Raw genomic sequence first — 23,597 nt, 5'->3', positions numbered from 1 at the left:
CGAGGTTACAGCAATTAATTCCCAAAAGTTTCACTGAAATGCGATTTACAAAAACAGTCGCGGTGGCGCCTAGCTATAATGCTTGTGGCCGCACTCGACTCACAAGAAAATCCTCCGCGGCGTGGCCATCTAGTGGAAGCCGCGCAAGCCGCAAAGGCGCGAAGACTGGCGTCGCGAAAAAGCTTTGAGACCATAAACATAGTACAAAGTCTATGTTTGAGACTCAAAACCAAAGCAAATCGCTCGATTTTTGAGAGCACCGTAATATCCCAGATAACATTTCGTGCGATCTCACATAGCCCTCACGCATGATTATCACATCATGAGTGCAATATCACCATCATATTGTCATCACACGTGATAAAGCACGCATGTGCGAGGCATTATGCTATCACGCGTGATAAAGGCACGCACGTGCGAGGCATTATGCTATCATGCGTGATGGAGGTACGCACGTGCGAGGCATTATGCTATCATGCGTGATGGAGGTACGCACGTGCGAGGCATTATGCTATCACGCGTGATGGAGGCACGCACGTACGAGGCATTATACTATCACGCGTGATGGAGGCACGGACGTGCGAGGCATTATACTATCACGCGTGATGGAAGCACGCATGTGCGAGGCATCATGCCATCACGCGTGATGGAGGCACACGTGCGAAGCATTATGCTTTCACGCGTGATAAAGGCACACATGTATGGAGGTATTGGAAGCAAAAAATTAAAGGCAAAAGCTTTGAGAAAAATCATACTTATTTGTGAGCACTTAAGATAATTATCACAAAATATAAAAACAGATAGAGGAATATTTCTTAAAAATTAAAGAGTTTAAAAATTTTTTTTTTACTTTATTATTTTTTTTATTGTGTGATTTAAATAATTCTTGATAATTCAGATTATATAAAAATCTAAAATGTATAATTATTTAATTATCGTTATTGCATTAAGTCTTCCTTGATTTGAAAAGTTGATCAATCAATGTCGTTTTAACTTAAATTGTCATATCACGTACGCCATAAACTTATTATCATTACTATTTAAAACGAATTCGCACAACTATTATATCTGTATAGAAACAATTTAAACAGAATAAATCAGAAATCGCGTTACAACGGTGACACGTCTTTGATTGAGTGCGTTCAGCAAACGCAACTCATTCAACACTTTTGAGTGAGTGCTCGCTGGTGTATTCTTCTAGATCTAAAAGTCTAATTGGATGATCTAGAAGAAATACCTCTTTTAGTCCTTCTTCTGCTTCAAAGTATTCTTTGATTGGACAATTTTAAAAATTCATTGTCTCGAATGGTTAATCAAACGCTTCAAAGCATTTGTAAATTAAGTGCAGTTAAGTGGACCGCAGACAGTGTCGAGTGTGTTTCAATAAATGCAGCGTGGATTGTTGTATATTATAAACTGCAGATTGTTCCTTTCGCAGATGTTTCAAGATTACATGTAATTAAGGATAATGCATGCATATTACGTATATAATTTCTAATGCTATTTTATAATTTTATGTCCTGCGTATTAGCGTATATTAAAAATTTTTTAGGTTATGTACGTAATACATGCTTGTGGTATATGCATCACGTTTCTTAGTATTATCTTTTCATTGTTACATTTCTAACGTCACATTATTATATTTCTATCAATGTTAACATTTTTTATAATTAGCATAAAAGGTAAAGAAATATTAATTATTATATACTGCATGTTTTATTGGTCTTTTTCGTGTGTATACATATATCGCATACTCATTATAGTTTTTGATATCTCAGCTTTAACCATTTTTTATTATATTTCTCTTTCTTCATTTTTATTTCTTTTTTTCCATTGTTTTTTCATTTTCCGTGTTCCTTTTTGCAGAAAAATTTTTATCCACTTGGCCAATCCCCTGCTTGTACACTTTGAATTTATATTCAACATAATACATTATACCGTGATTGTGAGATTGTATTTTAATCATAAAAGAACACTTTTTATAATTATAGCATAAAAGGTAAAGAAACATTAATTATTATATACATATTTTATTGGTCCTTTTCATATGTATATACATGTATCGCATATTCATTATAGTTTTTGATATCTTGGCTTTAACCATTTTTTATTATATTTTATTATATTTTTCTTTTATTTTTATTTCTTTTTTTTCATTGTTTTTTCATTTTCCTTGTTCCTTTTGCAGAAAGTTTTTTGTCCACTTGGCCGATCCCCTTGTACACCTTTTATTTAACATTTATATACCCGTGTGATAATGAGGTTGGATTTTGATTGTGAGGTTGGATTTTGATAACAAAAGAACATTTTTTATAATCAGCATAAAAGGTAAAATACATTATATATTTCTATTATTTAATATAAATTTGATTATTTTGATTATGTCTCTCTCGAATATTATGTACACTCATTAACTGTTATATTATTTGTTGATGCAAAAAGACAAATTAATTTAATATCATCAATTTAATATACTAATTAATTTTATGCATGTTATATATATATATATATATAACGTTGTATTTCTATTCATGAATTTTCATGTTTTTTATTCATGATTTTACTTGTGCATTATATAATTATTGCTTTGTAAACCTAACAAACTTTTATTGATTTTTTTTCTCAATATTACTATTAATTTCAACTTTTGTATCATGTTTTATATTTTCAATTTAATAATAATTTACATTAATTGCATTACTTGTTGATAAAAGAAAATTTTCATTTAACTTGGACTGCAGACATACATAATTATAATGGATAGCCATATAACACACAGCATTCAAAAAGAATTCAGGTTTATATTACCAATACTGAGTTCATTTTGAAAGGCAAAAAGAATTCTTTCTTGACTTTTTCTTTCTTTTTCAGAAAAAGAATTTTTTTAGCATTTCAAAATGAACTTAGTATTGGTGATATAAACCTGAATTCTTTTTTTAATCTTTTTGAATTCTCTGTGCTATCTGGATATATAAGAAAATATAAGAATAGGGCTATATAAGAAAATAATTAGTGTCGTATTGAAGGTGAAACTGATTCTCTATTAGATATTGTTAATCACGTTATGTCCAGAAAGACATGTTAGTTTCCATGATATAAAAATCATAAAAATTTCATGATATTTACATTAACAATATATAATAAAGAATCACCTTCAGTACACCAAATATTTTCTTATATGTATCACTATATATCTGCAGTATAAGTTAAATAAAAATTTTTTTTTAACCTTCATGGTTTACATTTTAATTCCATTTCAAAAAGAATGAAATATAATTACTGTCTGTAAAAAAAGTAACAGAAAATGTATGTCGTTTTTATATATTATATGTTTTATTGATAGAGTGTGTTTATACTCTATAAAACAAAATTTTTTATTTACTAATAAGCAGGATTTGAAGAAATCCTGGTTTTTTTTTAAAAACCTAACCCAATAGGGTTTTTTCGGATTTTATTGGGTTTTTTGGGGTTTTATTGAATTTTTTCGGGTTTTATGCGTTTTTATTTTTTTATTAACTACTAATAATTAATAAAATTTGCTTCAAATGATAATTCTAATATGAATTCTAACATGATTCTGAATTTAATTTGATCTATTTACGTTTAACTTATTAATTTATCAATTTAATTTATTTATCTAGTTATTTATTCATTTAATTTATTAATTAATCTAATAGGTGTACATATATTTATATAAAGGACATTCCATGTCAAATTGAGTCTTTAGATCCAACCATTTTTTATTAAATTTATTTTTTTATTAGAAATTCTACTATCTTGTATGTATGAGGTTTTAAAAGTTTATTACGTATACTACATTGTTTAAATAAATTTGTTATAAAAAATAGAATTTTTAATTAATTAATATTTGAAGAAAGATAAAAATTAAAGCAAAATTAAACAATTTTTAAAATTTTCTTAAAAAAGAGATAAAAAAGATTTTATCATGTAAAAAATCTAAATCCCGAGTTTTATTAAGTTGGATCCACCTCAGCAAATCCTCTAATAAGATTACAGAATACATCAGAGAGTTTTAAAATTTCGTTTACTGCATTTTAAAATTGTTAATTTTTTACTGTGACAAATATTGTAGTAAATTTTTAGATTTTGCATGTCCTATGAATATTATAAAATGTGAATTGATTTATGAGTAAATAAATAATGTGTATTATTAATAAAATTGCATGTATTTGTGTATGTAAGCATATACATTTCACATTAAATGGTGAACTTTTGTGTACACACTCCATTTTTATGTACACAAAATTAATTGTCATTTCATACTTAATTGTAATATGCTTGGAGCATGTATTGTACAATTTTCTGTTGCATAATGTATTCAAATGTTCCGTTTTCAATTCATTTCATTTATTTTGACGAAAAAGTCTGTAACTATACAGACGCGTAGTTTTAAACGTTGGCAATATTTTCATGAATATATTTTTAAACGTTAACAAACATTTTTTGGGAAAAAAGAAACAGCTTTTTTCTGTGCAAAATGTTGCATAAAATATTTAAAGTCTTTTTAATAATTTTTACAATACACACAAATATACATATCTATATTCCTTACATATTAAGAGCCACTAATATAAGACTTTCAAAATTTACTAAATTCTACAATATGTATAAATACACATATAAATCTACAATTTCTTACACTCTAAAAACTCTACTACAATTTAAATATAACTGCTTTCTATGCATGCAATGGTGATTTTGACTACACAAAATTTTACCCAAAAACTATTTCTCGACCGCACGCCTATATACGTTGTTCGCACTGCACTGTTTAATTCGTAACAAAAGTTGTAATTATGACATCTTTTAAATCTTTTATCTTTAAAATTATTTGCTTGGCCCTGTTTATAGCAGCAGTAGGCCAAATTGAACGAGGCATGTCAAAAAAATATAAGCACTTTCTCAACCTTAGTACGAGACAAAAGAGAAGACGATTAGATGCAAGAAAAAATCATCCAAACGTCTGTCAGTTCGCAAATAACGAATCGGGCAATATGTCGTCTGACAATGAATCGGTGCAAATTTCGGCATCGCATCGTGCTCCATCTACATCTACAGGTGACGCTATCCGTAATGACGAATCGACTACTGACACTCATACTTTTGATACTTCTGATGGAAATGAATATATTAATGATAGTGAAGGCACAACAGAAGAAGAAATGCAGGAGCAAGAAATAAATACTGACGAAACTAATGAAGAAGACGAAGAAAGCGAGGACAATGAAGATGACGAAGGAAGCGAGGACAATGCAGATGTCAATCACAGTAATGAAAATATGTCAAACTCTTCCGAAAATAATAATATGCATCAAAATCTGAATGACCTGAAGTTAAAAGCACTGAGACAATTATTTTTACTGACTAATTTAAATCATAAGCAAGGCAACATACTGCTGAACACATTGCGTGAGTTCCCATTTAATCTCTTCCCATTTAATCTTTTTTGCCGAAACACACGAGAACGTTACATAAAACTCCTACTGATGTGGCCTCGCAGCACGTTCAATGTATCGATGGAGGAGAATATCTTTACTTGGGTTTCAAAAGTACCCTTATAAAAAAATTGAAAACTTTTCTCGAAAATACCTTGCCTGAAACAATACAAATTGATTTTAACACAGACGGCGCTCAAATTCATAAGAGTGGCACGAATCAATTTTGGCCTCTTCAATACCGGATTTATAATTCTATTGATAAAAGACCAATTGTAGCGGGTGTCTTTAAAGGAACACAAAAACCATCAAACTGTTTTCAATTTTTTGAATATTTTGTTCAAGAACTCGTAGAAATTCGTGAAGAAAATGGTGTCCTCATAACGATCGATGGTATCCAATTCAAATTCGATGCTTTATTGCGGATGCACCAGCGAGAGCTTTTGCATTAAATCACTATGGGCATATATCATCTAACGCATGTTCGAAATGCAAAATTGAAGGACGTCGTTCTGCAGTGATGCCATTCTTTCGGGGAACGACGATTTTTCCCGGGACTCGTCACCCGCTAAGAACGGATGAAGAATATAGCGAAATGGTGGATGAAGATCATCACAAAGGGCCAAGTCCCTTAAATCAAGTATTAGGACTAGTAACGCAGGTTCCTTTTGAACCCTTGCATCTTCTATATATCGGGAATGTGAAGAAAGTGTTGGCCAGTCACGTTTATGGAAAATATGGACATGAAAAATTTACTAAAAGAAAGTTAGATGTTTTGGATTCAAGAATGACGGAACTTCAAATCTACTGCCCCACGGAATTTAATCGTTGTCCAAATAAAATCTCCATGTTTCATCAGTTTAAAGGCACAGAATTTAGGCAACTCTTGCTATATACAGCTCCAGCTGTGCTAGAAAATATTTTAGACGAAGATCATTATAAACATTTTCTTCTCTTACACTGCGTAATGCGTCTCCTTAGTTTGGAAAATGTTTCGAACGAAATGTACTTGTATTGCCAAGCATCATTACAGACCTACGTCATCATGTGCGAGGAACTGTATGGAGAACAGTTTCTCTCATATAATATCCATGGTCTTCTACACGTAGTCGATGATGTTATGCGATTAGGCCCGTTAGATTCGTACAGTGCATTTTGTTATGAAAACAATATGCGTGAATTCAGGAAATTTATACGAAAACCGCACTTGCCTCTACAACAGTTTTACAGAAGAATTTATGAATTAAATGATCTTGTTTTAATTCCCGTCGACAAGGGAATCCACATGCGTTTTTCAAAAATTCACACGGATGGACCCCTCATTGAGCCTGTCTATCATTACAGGCAATATCGAAAAATGCAAGTTGGAAATATAACGTTCTCTACCGCTCTTCGTGACAGTTGTTGCATCATAAATAATGGAGAAATCTGCGTTATAGAGAATATAATACATTCAGAAAGGAACACGCTGTTTATCGTTAGAAAATTTCGAACACAGATTTATCTATACAATGTTGGTATAACATCTGATATGATAGGAGTATATCACTGTTCAAACTTGTCAACTGCATTTGAAGCAATCAATTTAAGAGATATTAAAGGAAAGATGTACAGGATGCCGAAGTGGAGCGGTAGAGAAGGTCAAGAAGAGCGCATTATTAGAAATGAATGGATCTGTGTGTCGCTCATTACATCCTTGATACAACCTGACTATTGAATAATTCATAAATTCAATATTAAATAATTTTTCTAAAATAGTAACTAATAATAATAAACTTGTATACATACTATTTCTGCCAATAATTAAAACAAATGTATACTGCAAGTATACATTTCAGTAAAATTCCACATAGTATGCAATTAAAAAATAATACAGTTTAATATTTACAAACTTACACATAGATCATATAATGTCAATGAGAAATATCAGTAATTTTTTACTCACAGTAATCATTCAACCATTTCAAAATATTATACAAGCAGTGTAACTTACATTCCAACGCAAACTTTTTTATTCATTAAAGCAAACAAATATGGAGGATAGCAAGAAAAGAATGATAAAAAAATAGATATTATAGAAAATCAAGTATAAGTGGACGAGTAATTAAAACGCCGAAGAATATAATGACTACATCTTCGGATGAAGAACGTAGAAAGCAGAAAAAAAAGAACAGCCAGCAATATTCAATGCAAACGGAGTTAAACAAACTTGGAGTACTGGTACAAAATATGTCAAAAAATGACACCTTTATTCCTAATACCGATGCAACTAACACAAGCAAATCAATTGATACAACTTTAAATTCAACTGTGAAAGATCGTAAGTAAATTTTAGTAATATCACGATTATAATCTTTATTCGACAAAATTATATTAACCGTATAAAAATCATTGCATGAACGTATAAAGCCAACCTAATTTATACTTTGATAATGATAATATCAATTTTAAATGCACAAAATTATTTGTGATCACAGTACATAATATTGTTCATAATTGTTCTATTTCTTTCAGACAAGAAGGAAATTCAAACGTTGTTCCCGAACCAAAGAAGCACATAGGTGATTACAGTCGATCTATTGATAATTTTATAAAGGAAATATCGGAAAATATGCATTCTATTCGTAATCACGCGCTTGATGCAACTCGCCAACCAAAGAAGCACACAGATGATAACAGTCAGCCTATTGATGGATTTTTAAAGGAAATATCGGAAAATATGCATTCTATTCGTAATCACGCGCTTGATGCAACTCGCCAACCAAAGAAGCACACAGATGATAACAGTCAGCCTATTGATGGATTTTTAAAGGAAATATCGGAAAATATGCATTCTATTCGTAATCACGCGCTTGATGCAACTCGCCAACCAAAGAAGCACACAGATGATAACAGTCAGCCTATTGATGGATTTTTAAAGGAAATATCGGAAAATATGCATTCTATTCGTAATCACGCACTTGATGCAACAAACATGCAAGAGACTTGCACATACAATAATAATCGAGTCATTGAAGATAAATTAATGTGAGTATATTCAAATTCATGTTCAAATATTTCAGAATTTTATAATTGTAGACCAGACTTGTTAACGTACGAAACTGACTGTGAGGGAAACATGTACACAAGTATTAGTGTTATACAAATTATCTATTCATTTAAGATTACAAAAAATGAACGTTTTGACTCACATTGGAGTCATCCTCAGCGTATTAAATAAAATGACTAATGGCGGATAGATAACTTTTAAGATTTCTTTATTTAATACGTTGGGGATGACTTCAAAGTGAGTCGAAACGTTTGTTTTTTGTAATTTTAAATGAATAAATAATTATTTGTACAATACTATAATACTTGTGATTGCGCACTTTTACCCGCGCTGACTCTCATTAGCCCAATTTCCAATTACTAATTGTTTTAAATTTCTAGAGTCCTGAGCTAATTACATATTTGTTTCTCATATTTATGTTTTTATAGATTTGATTTTTAAACTTATATTATTCTTTTTAATTTTATTACGGTAAAAATACATATTTGCATGACTTTATCATTTGCAGGGCGCTACAAGACGACGTTAAATCTTTAATTGAGGGCCAGGTTATTATAAAAGAAATGATCCAAAAGATTATGGATAGTGACGCTTATAACGTTGACGTTAATTTAAGAAATACATTTTATGAGGGCTTGGAGGGTTTTCCACTGAATACCATTGAAGAATTCAAAGAGCTAGAAAGCGATGCCAAAAAAGATGTTCGAAGGAAGCTAGTGAGTTTATTTCCACGTCTATTATCCATGTGACTATCCTAGAGTTTAAATATTATGTTATCAACAAGTATCCCATACTAGGATATTTGATAACATAATATGTACGAGAATTATTTTCTGAAAAAAAAACGTTTCAAAAAGATTTCTGATTATCGCAAAATTTCAGAAACATTTCTGTTGCAATATATAACATGTTCCAGAAACTTTTCAGAAACATTGTACATAAAATGTAAAAAGTGAAATCTTTTTCAAAGCTGTCTGCAACAATCGATGCTGTATAAGAAAATAAAGAGCATATTTCACGACTAATCTTTTTATATTCTTACAAATTTTTGTAAACTCTTATTAATATCGGAATTTCATTTCTTATCTATTACTTCCCAATAGTCTAACGCACATTTATGCAATCAGATTAGCTAATTTTGATTTAGAAATTAATAAACAGTAATCAAACTGACTTTGTTCCCCTACTTATCTTACTTTATTTTATTTCAGTACAATCACTTGCGAAGATTAGGAGGATCTAAATTTCGAGAATTTCTGTATAATTCAATAAAAGAAATCATGACCGACAGTTTGGTCTCAAAATTTACATGGCCCGGTAGTAGCAAATCAGAGAAATTTGGAAACACAAAAACAATGAATATTATATATCGTAAGTATATATACTTTTTTTATGTATAATTCTTTTACAAGAATATACATTTCATTAATGAAGGTCCGAAATGATACACAAGTTGAGTGTTAATCCTCAAATTGGAAGTTTCTTTATATAAGAGCAACACTGAATCTGAATGTCATTTCAGACGCCAACGCCTATTTGAATGTATTTTTTTATAAGGATTGTATTACTTTTTTATAAAGGTTGTATATTTAATAATATATGTTAAATAATGATATAATTTAAAATAATTTTATATAACGTATAACTTTTATGATCCTGTATACAACCCTTATAAAAAATTACACTCAAAATGTAGATAAATGATATAATTTACTTCCGCAATGTTACATGGAGATCATCTTGAAAATTTTAATATATGAATCACGCTTATTTAACATTATATCATAATGTTAAATAAGCGTTGTTCATATGTAAAAATGTTCAAGATGACCTCCATGTAATATTGTGGAGGTCATTCAAGATTCTGTCAAAATATTTTCATATAATATTGCCATACATTTACTCCTTTCAGTAGCAGCACAGAAATGCACTTTGTTTCATGGCCCACAGGACAAGGCTTCTTGTAAAGTTGAAGTACAGGAAGTTTTTCGGGCCATAAAACAGAGGTATCGAAAAAATTTAAAAAAAAACCAGCCGCTTCCTCATCAAGAGCAGCTCAACCAAGAGGACGAAGTGGGTGAAGATTCATCAGACTTCCAGAGCGAATATGAAATGACTGATAATGATGAATTACAGCTATAACTTTGTTTATAGTATATAAGTTATAGTATATAAGTTTTATAGTATATAAGTTTTATTTTATAGTATATAACTTTTTTTGTAGAACATTTTAATGTAAAATAAAATGAATAATTTGTTCTTAGTAGCACTTCAATTTTTCTATAAACCTGTTTTTTATATTTTCATTTTGCTGTAACCCGCACGCGTGCGCGCACTGTGACATCAGTGTGCGAACACGTATCTTCTGGAATTGAGACTCATATCGCTCGCACGCGTCAGACAATCACAGGTGTGCGCACTGTGATATCAGTGTGCGAACACGTATCTTCTGGAATCGAGACTCATATCGCTCGCACGCGTGAGACAATCATGCGTGCGAGCGATATGAGTCGCAAATGAGGACACATCTGCGTGCGTTATGAGGGTCACGCGCGTGCGAGTACTCGCATGTGTGCGCGCACAGTGCAGTCATTGTGCGCGCATTTTGTTATCTGGGATGTTTTTACGTGTAAAATAACTATTAATAATTAAATGTCTTGGATTTTAACCATATTCGATATTTCTGAAATGATTTATAAATGTTTTTCATTTCATAAATGATATACGTTTTCAATAAACCTTTAATTAGCTATACCGAATGTATATAAAATACGTTTATTATTCGTTTAAATATTGCTGCAATAAAAACATATAAATATAATTTATGTTTAAACTTTTATTAACATATTTAAAAAATATATCATACCTGGATATTAAATCCTATTTTTGATAGGTTATTTAAAGGGACAACTTTTACAAATCATAAACGTATTTAAGAAATGTTTATTTAATTAGTATTTAATTGTATTTGATAGTATTTTTATACGTGTTTTAAACGTAAATACATTTCTGGCATTTTATAAACCATTTTTCAACGTATAAAATACGTTCCGTATTATATATACCTACGTAATAAGAACGATTATTATAAACGTTATTGCACTAACGTATAAAAACCGTTTTACCTATATACATATTTGCCACATATCTATACCATTTTAGACCATACTTGCGTTTAATAAACGTATATAAAACGATCCACTTCTTATTGGGTTTATTGTGAATAGTCGACTAACAATCATTTATATATTAACTATTAAAAGTAGTGTGCTGGTGATTATTGCAAATAACCTGATTATGAAATCAATAATCATTTCATAAAAGAACTATTAGGAAAAGATTATTGCAAATAATCCAATTATTAGATGCTACATAATCACTATTAGAGAATGAATAATCACTATTGTAAGTCAATAGTGATTATTGGCTTTCTAATAGTTCATTTCCCTAAGGGGAAATTTAACATTAAAGACAATTAACATAAAAAGAAATCTTAGTTTTAATTCGCTCGTAGCTAACAAGCTACGAGCGAATTAAAACTAAGATTTCTTTTTATGTTAATTGTCTTTTCGGCAAGATAAAATATCATTTATATCTTGTTGCTTTGTCAAAAAGATATAAATAACTTAAAAGAGTATAAAATCTTTTGTCATTAAAAGAACAAAGTTTTTGTCGACTTTGAGTCATATTTCAGTCAACTATTTATTAACCATTTGTCGACTTTCAAAAATCGACACATAGTCAATTGCTGTCGAGTTATAGTCGTCTGTTAAAAGTCGCCTTTAAGTCAACCGAGAAAAGTCGGCTACCAGTCGACTAACAATCACGCGTGTTGTGTGGGGTTAGTTTTTACATATTACATAATTTCTTGAAACATGAATTACAGATAATTAAAAATAATTTCGGTTTGTCATACAAAAAAAGACAAGTGCTGTCTACATCGGTCAAATGAGGTCTATGATGTAACTGTTGTTTCATTAAACAAATAGCACTATCATTTATTGAACCAATAAAGATAAGCGACTGCAAACTTGCATTTTTATCTTTGTACGATAACGTAAATACATTTATTCTCATTTTCACAATAACATACAATAGTTTTTCATTAATTATTTATTCATATTTTTCATATACTTTTTAATATATATTTTTTAGAATGCTACATGTTTAGACATTAACTAATTTGATATAAAGATTATTTTTTAGACAAATAACTTTTATTTGTAATAATTATCATAATTATTACTATAGTAGTTATAATTATTATCATAATTATTACTATAATAGTTATAATTGTTATCATAATAATTCATTATTGGTGGTGTCCAATTGTAACACTGTGGAAAGTCTGATGGAATGTTTGGGAGATCATATTCTGTACCGACATGTAAAACGACATTCATTCCAGTTGCTGTGTGCCACGTAAAATGACAATGGAAGAACCACCAACCTGCACAAAATAAATAATATTACACAAGTATAATTAATGCCTTATGCTTTTTATTATTTAAATAATATTAATTTATATTACTTAAATTATACGTGTAGATATTAAATATTGGTAAATGTCCACAAAAGGGGAACAGCCTTTGACAACCTTGACCTTGACATATGTTATCAATAAAAGGATCCTGAGTGACTTACAAAAAGTTTTAAGTAATTCTCACTTTATTAAAAAATTATTAACAAAAAAAAGTTTAAGTATAAACTCCTCATTTAAAAAATATTTATGAATAAAGTTTTGCAACTTCCAACACTAAGCGAGGTCCACCCTCCTCCCCCATCGCTTAAGAGCAAAACGAGGTCTATAATTGTTCGGTAAAAGTGCACATTAGGGAAGCAGCCTCTGATGACCTTAACCTTGTTATCGAGGAGAAGGTACTAAGTGACTTACAAAAGGTTTTAAGTAATGTTCACTTCTTATTAAAAAAATATTAGAGAAAAAGTTTTTCTTAATTATTTCAGAAAATATTTATTTTACAAAAAAATGTGTCAAACAAAAAATGAAGCCCATAATAAGCTCTATAAAAAAAGTCATATACATATTTTATCTAACTTCAACATATTAGTCGTTATAGTAAAAAGAACTGTTTTGCGTGGAAAGTCGAGAACTCATATGGTACAGAGAACGAATGGGCGGGGGAGAGGTTTTGCCCCTACCTGCACGCCCTCCTCGTATTTTTTCTAGCTTAACCCAACCCTATTTTTGTCACAATTCGGCCATAATTTCAAATCTAATATCGCAACGTGGTTAATTGTATATCCTTAGCCAAATTACAAATAAAATAGGGTTGGGTTGGGTTAGAAAAAATACGGGAAAGGGTGCAGGGGGAGGAACGGAGCCCCACCTTACCCACGCATTCTCTGTACTACATGAGTTTCTTAATTTATCAACAAAATAAACAATTTAAAACATTTACGAATAAAATTTTATAATTATTTTAATATTATTTTACGTTATATTTGATTAATATGTACATTATTATTGGATATATATGTGGATATGGCCCACCCCCTCCCGCACATACCCCGTCATTAGTGGACCGACTGAGACAGAGTGGGTTAGGTTAAAAAAAATATGAGGAGGGGTTACTGGGGGAGGGGCAAAGCCCCTCCCCCGCTCAAGCATCTACTTTTCTTGCAAAATTATTGAAAATTAAAAAAACTTATTTTAAAACAGTTTTTCTACTGTAACGACTAGAGTATTAAAGTTAGGTAAAATATGTACTATATATGACCTTTTTTATAAAGCTTATTACTAGCTTCATTTTTTGTTTCACACATTTTTTTGTAAAACAAATATTTTCTGAAGTAAATAAAAAAACTGTTTTTTTTCTTTAATAATATTTTTTTAATAAAAAGTGAGCATTATTTAAAACTTTTTGTATGTCACTCAGTACCTTCCCCTTGATAACATATGTTGAGGTCAAGGTCGTCAGAGGCTGATTCCCTAATGTGCACTTTTACCAATTGTTCTGTTTCACATGAGTCTATCATATACTAAAAATTAAAACTTCGTAAAAATTAATTTTGTTGTAAAGCAAACATGTGTTGCCTGCGTTAATTTTATATGTTTTGTATTTGTCGATTTAGTAAGGCAAAAAATTTTAGCAATAATTTTATGCAATGTTACAAAACCCATGTGGAACAGTACAATTATAGACCTCGTTTCGACCATAAGCACGGGGGGAGGGGCGGACCTTTATGTGGAAAATCGGAAAACTAAATTCGTATTAAGTATACAACTTAGTTCAGTCCATTTTTAAAAGATGTCTCTAGGTGCTATAAATGGTTGACGGCGACAGCTGATTTTTGCTGTATCGTGAAGTGTCAACATGTGTCAACTAAATATTGTTTACAAGCCTTTAAGTTTTGCACAACAAGTTAAATTTTTACTGTGTTGAAAATGTCGAGTTTTGTTCCAAATAGGCACCATTTGCTGGAAGTTTAGATTTTCTGTTTCAATTAGAAGAAAAGTGTAGCTGGAACGCATTAAATGCTTGAGGAAGTGTATGGTAAATCTGCACCATCAGAAAAATCTTGCAGATAATGATTTCGACGATTTAAAAGTGGTAATTTTAGTGTTGAAGAAAAAGAGCGTTCAAATCAACTAAAAAAAGTTTGAAGATAAACAATTAGAAACATTACTCGATCAAGATTCGTGTCAAACGCAAGAAGAGCTCGCAAAAACATTGGAAGTTACTCAACAAACTATTTTGAAACAAAAGCCGCGGAATACATTCAAAAGCAAAGAAATTGGGTCCCATACAAATTGAAACCAAGAGATATCGGACGACGATTTTGCATGTCGGAAATGTTGCTTGAACGATACAAAAAGAAGTCTTTTCTGCATCGAATCATTACCGGGGACGAAAAATGGATTCACTGCGACAACCCGAAACGAAAAAAATGTATGTGAAGCCCGGCCAATCGGAAACATCAACACCGAAGCCGAATATCCATGGTACCAAGATAACGTCCTGTATTTGATGGGATCAATGATCCACTATGAGCTGCTAAAAAGTGATCACACCATCACGGGAGACTTTTACAAGCAACAATTGATCCGTTTAAAGCAAACTATAGCCGAAAAAAGTCTAGAATATGCGACCAGACAAGAGTCCATTTTTCACAATGACAACGCTCGGCCTCATGTTGCAGTTCCGATTCAAAACTATTTGGAAAATAGCGGATGGGAAGTTCTGGTTTATCTGCCTTATTGCCCAGAATTTGCCCCTTCCGACCGCCATTTGATTCGGTTGATGCAGAACGTTTTGACTGGAATATGCTTCACTTCAGAACAGGGTATCAAAAATTGGCTCAATTTATTCTTGGCTTTAAAAAATTAACGCTTCTTCCGTGATGGAATCCATAAATTTCTAGAAAGATGAAAAAAAGTAGTGGCTAGCGATGGACAATACTTTAAGGCTGCGTTCAGATTCCCCACCCGAGTGCACCCAGGCACCTAAAGAGCGTTCAGATTCCTTTAGAGTGCCCCTACCGGACATTAGGTGGGTCGTTCACTTTATCACTCTGTCTATCCCGAGAGAGTGGAAAAACCACATGGGTCCTTGAGCCGGGTGAAACGGGTGGGTGACGTAAAGGTGCGTTCCAAAATGTATCGCTATAAAAATTTCTATATATTTGTGATAAAGCTCGTATATTTAAAACAAATTTAAAATAAAAAAATAAATTTAATTTAAAATATTATAGTAAATAAAAATTAAAATGTATAAATATAATAAAGAAAAACGTTAATAACCAAGTAAAGTTTAAACGTTTTGTTTATTATTCTGTTTATGTAATTACAGATTAATAAATATTAATCTTTTATTCTATTAATGTAAGGTTTCTTGGTCTACAGTCTCACAAAATCGTTATATAAATATTTATATTTGAGATTAGTATGTTAAAGATTTTTAGTATTATTAAATATTTTCTGATACTAATAAAATATACTGTTTGTTTTCTGTTCCTGAACTCCCTGAATTAGTGAGCACTTAAAGTGAAATACCGTTTGTTTTCTGTTCCTGAACTCCCTGAATTAGTGTACACTTAAAATGAAATAGATATATATTTGAAAGTTAGTGAAAGCAAGAAGGAACGTTCCAGTGCAGTCTAGTGCAGGGCACGTATTATGCATTTGTTCGGAATCGATTCCGATCGGAATTATTCCGTTTTCCCTAGAAAACACAATAGAAATTTAGGGGAAAACGGAATAATTCCGATCGGAATCGATTCCGAACAAATGCGTAATACGTACCCAGGAATAGAAAACAAGCCTATAGATATATATTTGAAAGTTAGTGAAAACAAGAAGGAACGTTCCAGTGCAGTCTAGTGCAGGAATAGAAAACAAGCCTATACATATAATAGATGATATGCGCAATATATATCTTCATCTAATTTGTTAAAATAAAAATTTATTTTCATTGTTTAAATTGATTCGTCCTATTCTACTAACATTTAATTTTCATCTACTTTAGTTATATTGATAAAAATATTCATAGTAAAATATTTATGTATTATCTTTATCGTTTATCTTAATTTATTATGTAATTTATTCTGAATCTGAGATATTTATGTTACTATTTCTCAGCGTTATTTGCTAAACACACCCAATGTTTGAGAGTGCGTTCAGATTCCATAAACCACTAGGGAGCTTTTCATTAGCTCCGCCCATTTACCCAGTCACCCAGAGATCACTCACCGGGTGGAGAATCTGAACGCAGCCTAAATAAGGTATTAATTCATTTTATCGTTCAAATAAATGCGTTTTTCAAGCAAAAAACGGACCAAATTAAGTTGTACACCCAATGCATATTTTTTAAATAAGTAGTTTAAACCTCAACTTTGTTAATAATTTTTTAATGCTTTTTTTCAAATAATGATTTGTATATGTTTATTAAATAATGTACATATAAATTAAATCTATAATATAAAAAAGTATTAAAGTAGTCATAAAATTCAATTTAAAAAAAATTTTTTAACAAGTGAGCAATACTTAAAATCTTTTGTAAGTCAAAACCCTCTTCTTGATGATATATATATCAAGATTAAAGTCATAAAAAGCTGATCCCCTTTTGTGCACATTTACCTAGATATTTTTTAAATAAAACATGGTTTTGATTCAAAGTCATTAATAAAATATACCATTAATAGTAATACATTTATTTAGTTTAAACAAAATGTTTCTCACATTAGTATACTTGATTTCCTCTGCTAGATGTCTAAATTTAATCTACATACAATGTTGTAAAATATAATTGTTATAATAACTTAAAAAATTATAATGATTTACAATGTTATTTAACCTTTAGACTACCGGAAAGTCTAAATATAGACGTTACGGAGGATTCCCCATTACATGTATAGGTTATTTCCAGATATTGGTACAATACAGGGTGATTCAAAATAACCTATTGGTCCCGAAGCTGGCATATTCGTAATCGAATTCTGAGACGATTTTTCCTTTTGCAAAAATTTGTCCGGAGCTTAGTTTTCAAGTTACAATAAGAATTAGTTAGCGTATGACGGGTCAGGTACAAGTGGTAGACAGGGGCGGCGCGACTCACTGTTACACGCGGGTGTTTCCGTGAGGCACCTCCTGTGCTCAAATGACTGACAAAAGTACATGGACAGCACATTTCTATTTAAACTTTCTTTCTCTCTCTCTCTCTGTCACTTTAATTATGCTACATTTAACTTGTCAAATTTCGATCTGTCATCCGGCCGTCAAATATCGGGATGACCGTAAAATCTTCAAGTAAGTTTACATTATTATAATAAATGTACGCCCGAGAATAATAAAACTTAATGCAAATTAGATTACTTAAATGTGCACTTGCAAGTTAAAAGTAGCACTTTTAAAACGCACAAAAAGGAAAGGAGAGAGAGAGAGAGAGAGAGAGAGAGAGAGAGAGAGAGAGAGAGACGGGGGAGAAGGGCCTTTAAACAAGTTTAAGCACGTTCACTCACGCACACGGCAATCAGCTTATTGTTTCCACGATGCGACAGTTCAATTTAAATTTGTCCTTTATTCATATTTATCCCTCGAAGTTGTTTCATATTATTCCACATTTACACTATTTACTCTGCACTTGATCGATAAACGCGGAACTACGCGACGAACCGATCGATCAACTTTATTAATTACTATAATATTTTATAGTAATAGTAGTAGTAGTATTGTAGTAGTAGTAAGTATAGAATAATTTTAACGCATCAAATGATTAGAGTGTTTGCAGTAGTGATTAATAGTAATTAATAAAATCGATCGATCGGTTCGTCGCGTAGTTCCGCGTTTATCAATCAAATGCAGAGTAAATAGTGTAAATGTGGTGAACTATGAAACTTCGAGGGATAGATCTGGATAAAGGACAAATTTAAATTGAACTGTCGCATCGTGGAAACAATAAGCTGATCGCCGTGTGCGTAAGTAAACGTGCTTAAACTTATTCAAAGCCCCCTCCGTCTCTCTCTCTCTCTCTTCTTTCTATCCCTTTGTGTGCGTTTTAAAAGTGCTACTTTTAACTTGCAAGTGCACATTTAAGTAATCTAATTTGCATTAATTTTTATTATTCGCGGGCGTACATTTATTATAATAATGTAAACTTACTTGAAGATTTCACGGTTATCCCGATATTTGACGGCCGGATGACAGATCGAAATTTGACAAGTTAAATGTAGCATAATTAAAGTGACAAAGAGAGAGAGAGAGAGAGAGAAAGTTTAAATAGGAATGTGCTGTCCATGTACTGTTGTCAGTCATTTGAGCGTAGGAGGTGCCCCACGGAAACACCCACGTGTAACAGTGAGTCGCGCCGCCCCTGTCGACCACTTGTACCTGACTCGTCATACGCTAACTAATTCTTATTGTAACTTGAAAACTAAGCTCCGGACAAATTTTTGCAAAAGGAAAAATCGTCTCAGAATTCGATTACGAATATGCCAGCTTCGGGACCAATAGGTTATTTTGAATCACCCTGTATTTCGAAAATTTTCTAAGGGAATTACAGTAGATCCAACGCCGGCGTCTAAAGGTTAAATGTTAAAGAAACTTAATCTGTAACTTACTTTGCATAATTACTTTTATAACGCATATTTTACAAGTGTTACATTTATTGCATTCTTTCTTATTGTTGTACCCAGTACAACCATGTTAATAACGCGCATAGCAACAGGAAATTAAGATTCCTATTGCTATGCATATGCGCAGCGGATTCAAATTCAGCAGAGGCAAAAGAATCGAAAGACGCTGATGATCTGTCGGGCTACCGGCCCAAAATATCATCGCGCTACGTCAGCTACTGCTGAGTCGCTTTCCGATATCCGGATTTCGGCTAACCGTGGGAGCTTCATGCAGGAACACGATTGGTTGAACCAAACGACAGATTTCTGCATAGATATCGCGACAAAATCGGAAAGCAACGGGAGAGTCTAACGAACAACTGTCCGGTGTGTTACTCGCCGTGCGTAACTTATACGTCGAGCCTGTAACACAATCCGGAGATAAAAGCCGACCTATATATTCCGGGCTGTCCGGGAAGAAAGTGTACGAGTGACACGCCTTGACACTAAACAAGTGTAACAAGGAATATTAGAAGAAATATATATTTATATTAACGTTGGAACAGCAAGTGTTTCAACCACCAAGCGGCCCTTTCTAAGAGTCTTAACTCCTAAAGTGCTGTAAACGATCTCAAAATACCTACCTACGTGCCTGGATCACCACCGGGCACAACAGAATTTGGAGGCTGCAGTGGGATCACGCTCAAGAAGACGGTACATCCGGAAGTCGTGACGACGACAACCGAACTGAAGCGCCAGAAGCAGCACGCCTGCTAACGGAGACAACACCTGCGAGACCACAACAAGAAGCAGAGGACCTAGAACCACGGAAAACGTGAACGAGAACAAGACATCAGGATTGCCGACCTATCTCAACAGCCAACGCGCTGCAAGCCCAGCCAGCTGAAGAGAAGCAGATAAGCAGCGCAACTTGACAACATGCGAGCGACCACAGTGATTCTATTGTAAGTGAGAAAATTCTTTTTGTAAATGTCCAGAAGGAGACGCATCCCTGAAGGGGCACATAGCGACAGACATACAAACGACGTTAGGTCAGATTTTTCATTGTCACCGATAGAAATCGCGGCAACCGCGTTAGAAGATATTCGCGACGCAGTTAATAGAGTATTAAAGAAAACGGCAAACGAAACAAACAATACAGACTTCGTCATAGCAAATAGAAATCTCCCAATGGATTTGCACAATTTCAGTCTATTAAACATGGACGGACAAACCGGTATCTCGACGCAACAGACCGATGCCCCAACGGCACGCTCTGCTGTTGGAACGTTGAGAAATCTAACTGCCGATGCAGCAGAGAGTGGAACGCAAAATCCACAAAATACAACTCAGCAACGAAAAATTACCTAATGCATGAATTATTGCTCGAAATAAGAAAACTGCAGGTATCGCTTACAGAAAATGCACCGGAATTAGAAGCTTCGCCTAAGGAACCAACACGAGGGTCGGTAAGCTTTCACAATTATACACTCAATCTTTTCTATGGACGATCGATGCATGATATCAGAAATTAAAGAGAATCAACTGTCAGTTTCCTCATACTAAAGAAAGCTCGTAATAAGATCCCTGATATAGATAGAACATCTCGGGACCGCGAGAAAGAATTTTTAAACGCAAGTTCTTTTGCGATGATAAACGTACATCTTGAAGAAGAACACGCACTACTCGAGGCAGTACTTTGTACAAAGTTTAAAGAAAACTGAGCAAGTGTAACAAGGAGTATTAGAAGAAATAGACATTTATATTATTGTTGGAACAGCAAGTGTTTCATCTTCAGCCATCAAACGGCCCTTCCTAAGAGTCTCAACTCCTAAGGCGCTGTAAACGATCCCAAAATACCTACCGACGTGCCTGGACCATCACCGAGCACAACTTTATGTTAATTCTTTTAATTGCTTTTCTTATCTAGCAGCGCCAAATTTTTGTAGTTCAAAAATTTTTGATTTTAATAAAATTATATATTTTTTTCTTCTTTAATTTTTAGCTACCACCACTTAAGTTTTATTTAAAAAATAAAGATACTATCACTTGAATTTTATTTGTTAAAAGTAGTATAGCAGTTATTTCAAACAGTACAGGGTGTTGCAGATATATTTAGAACGCACAACTGGTTAGGCGTAATAAAATTTGTCATGTAAAATAGTCATTAAAATTATTAACTCTCTAAAAAAATTTAATGAAAAAGGATAAGAAAAATTAGCCACACACAATAAAAATCACCTAATTATTACAGAAGTAATTTTTCTTATTATTCCCTTATTGAAAATTAACAAACGTCTTTTTCTCCGTCTATAAAATGAAGAGTAACACCAAAAACACCAGTTTTTTGCCCATTTCTTGAACCTCGAATTTCAAATTTTTTTTATGCCAAATAGTACTATATAATGGAACATTAATCCCAGAGAAATTTTAAGATGAGCATAAGAGATGGATCTCCTTCCGGAGATATGAAGGATTGAAAGTGATAGTTTCTTATAATACAGGGTGTCATTTTTAGATTTCTTTTCTGTTGTTTGTATAAAAGTTACCATTTCTTATGTATTTTTGCGCACTGAACACGAATCTGGAAATATAAATGATCATTCTTGTCATTTTTCTAAGAAATCTGACGTGATAGAGTAATGTACTTACCAAATTTGTGTTCAGCGCGCAAAAATACATAAGAAATGGTAACTTTTATTCAGACAACAGAAAAAAAGTCTAAAAACGGCGCCCTGTATTATGAGAAACTTGCAATCCTTTATATCTCCGAAACCGCGCTTATGCTCATCTTAAAATTTCTCTGGAATTAATGTTTCAATGTATAATACTATTTGGCATAAAAAGTTTAAAATTTGAGGTCCAAGAAATGGGCCAAATTTGGTGTTGCTCTTTACTATATAAAATGATCCTGAAGAACATAATTCATGAGAAATTATCATAATATATCTACCTAAAATACCTAATTTATACACAGTTATTAAAACACACAATATTATATTCATATGAACTACAGACGAATAAGCTACCAATCTTTTCATATCTACTTGAATTACACATAAAATTCCTACAATTATTCCCCGAACAATTCTCAAACTAAAAATTAAATAATTAAATTTCATTAATGACAACTGCTCCTGGTAGTTTGCCATATGTAACCAGTTGTGTATCCTAAATGTATCTGCATCACCCTGTACATTCTCTTTATAATTGGCGCGATTTAAAGATTTCATTTTTTTAGAAAAATATATTTAGGTTGGATTAAATTTAAGATATTTATTTTTAAGTAAATACAGCAGTTATTTTAAAGAGCAATATATACTTTTTATAATTGTCGTAATTTAAAGATTTCATACATTTTTTTTGAAAAATACGTTTATATTGGATTAAATTTAAAATATCTATTTTTAAGTAAATACGACTTGGTTTGATGTAATAGGAAAATTTTTCAATGATAATACAGATAGTACTTTGGTTTTTATAAAAATTAAAGAGAGTACCACACAGATTAGAATAGGAAAATTTTTCAGTGAGGATACAGATAGTACCACTTGGATTTTGTAGAAAAAAAATAAAGATTTAAGAGGTACATACGCACATTTGGCGCCTTTTTTACCTTTTTTAGAAAAAGTAATTTTGTACTAATATAATAATACGTAATATACAGGGTGGGACAAAAGTTCAGGTACATCAAAATAACTAAAAAAATATAAGTTTTACAGAAAAGTGTTTCAGACAAAAGGTGTACGGCTCAAAAGGTTTATTTACTGATCTAACCTTGGATGGCGTCCCCAAGGTCAAATCAAAATCACATTAATTTTTGTAAATAGAACATCCTATTTTTGATTCCTGAATCTAATAGCTGGTGTCAAAAGCTTTCTAAAACACCACAAGAAAGTTCATTTTAAGTACTTTTCCAATTGTGAGGCTTGAAAGCTACAGTGTACTGTAATTATTTGTCGTGTCGTCTTGATCTTTCTTACGAACTGTCACGTTCTTATATTAAAGTTATCTTTTTTTAA

General features: G+C 32.0%; 2 protein-coding genes across 4 annotated transcripts in view; one reads left to right on the top strand and one right to left on the bottom strand.

Moving 5' to 3' along the window:
- Window positions 1-1,332: 1,332 nt before the first annotated feature.
- LOC105207195 lies at window positions 1,333-10,764 on the top strand. Of its 2 annotated transcripts, XM_039457321.1 has the most exons (8): window positions 1,333-1,455; window positions 1,867-1,999; window positions 2,189-2,328; window positions 7,481-7,776; window positions 7,971-8,483; window positions 9,014-9,221; window positions 9,717-9,876; window positions 10,418-10,764. In XM_039457321.1, exons 5-8 carry the CDS (start codon window positions 8,068-8,070, stop codon window positions 10,645-10,647), a joined length of 1,014 nt encoding a protein of 337 aa, XP_039313255.1. In that variant the 5' UTR covers window positions 1,333-1,455; window positions 1,867-1,999; window positions 2,189-2,328; window positions 7,481-7,776; window positions 7,971-8,067; the 3' UTR covers window positions 10,648-10,764. The 2 variants fall into 2 exon arrangements, with proteins under 2 accessions (XP_039313255.1, XP_039313256.1); XM_039457322.1 differs by lacking the exons at window positions 1,333-1,455; window positions 1,867-1,999; window positions 2,189-2,328 and having other exon boundaries at window positions 7,617-7,776; window positions 10,421-10,764.
- A 1,905-nt stretch (window positions 10,765-12,669) lies between these two features.
- The window catches only part of LOC113005344 (oxidoreductase ptaE), a 296,040-nt gene continuing 285,112 nt past the window's right edge, over window positions 12,670-23,597 (bottom strand). For both annotated transcript variants that reach the window (XM_039457182.1, XM_039457183.1), the window contains one exon: window positions 12,670-12,955. In XM_039457182.1, the coding sequence (XP_039313116.1) occupies window positions 12,723-12,955 (233 nt within the window). In that variant the 3' untranslated portion in view covers window positions 12,670-12,722. The remainder of the gene's footprint in view (window positions 12,956-23,597) is intronic.

Source organism: Solenopsis invicta, chromosome 14 (genome assembly GCF_016802725.1).
Source record: "Solenopsis invicta isolate M01_SB chromosome 14, UNIL_Sinv_3.0, whole genome shotgun sequence".
Taxonomy (NCBI): domain Eukaryota; kingdom Metazoa; phylum Arthropoda; class Insecta; order Hymenoptera; family Formicidae; genus Solenopsis; species Solenopsis invicta.
Note: the sequence above shows the minus strand (reverse complement) of the source record. Positions and strands in the feature narration are given on the sequence as shown.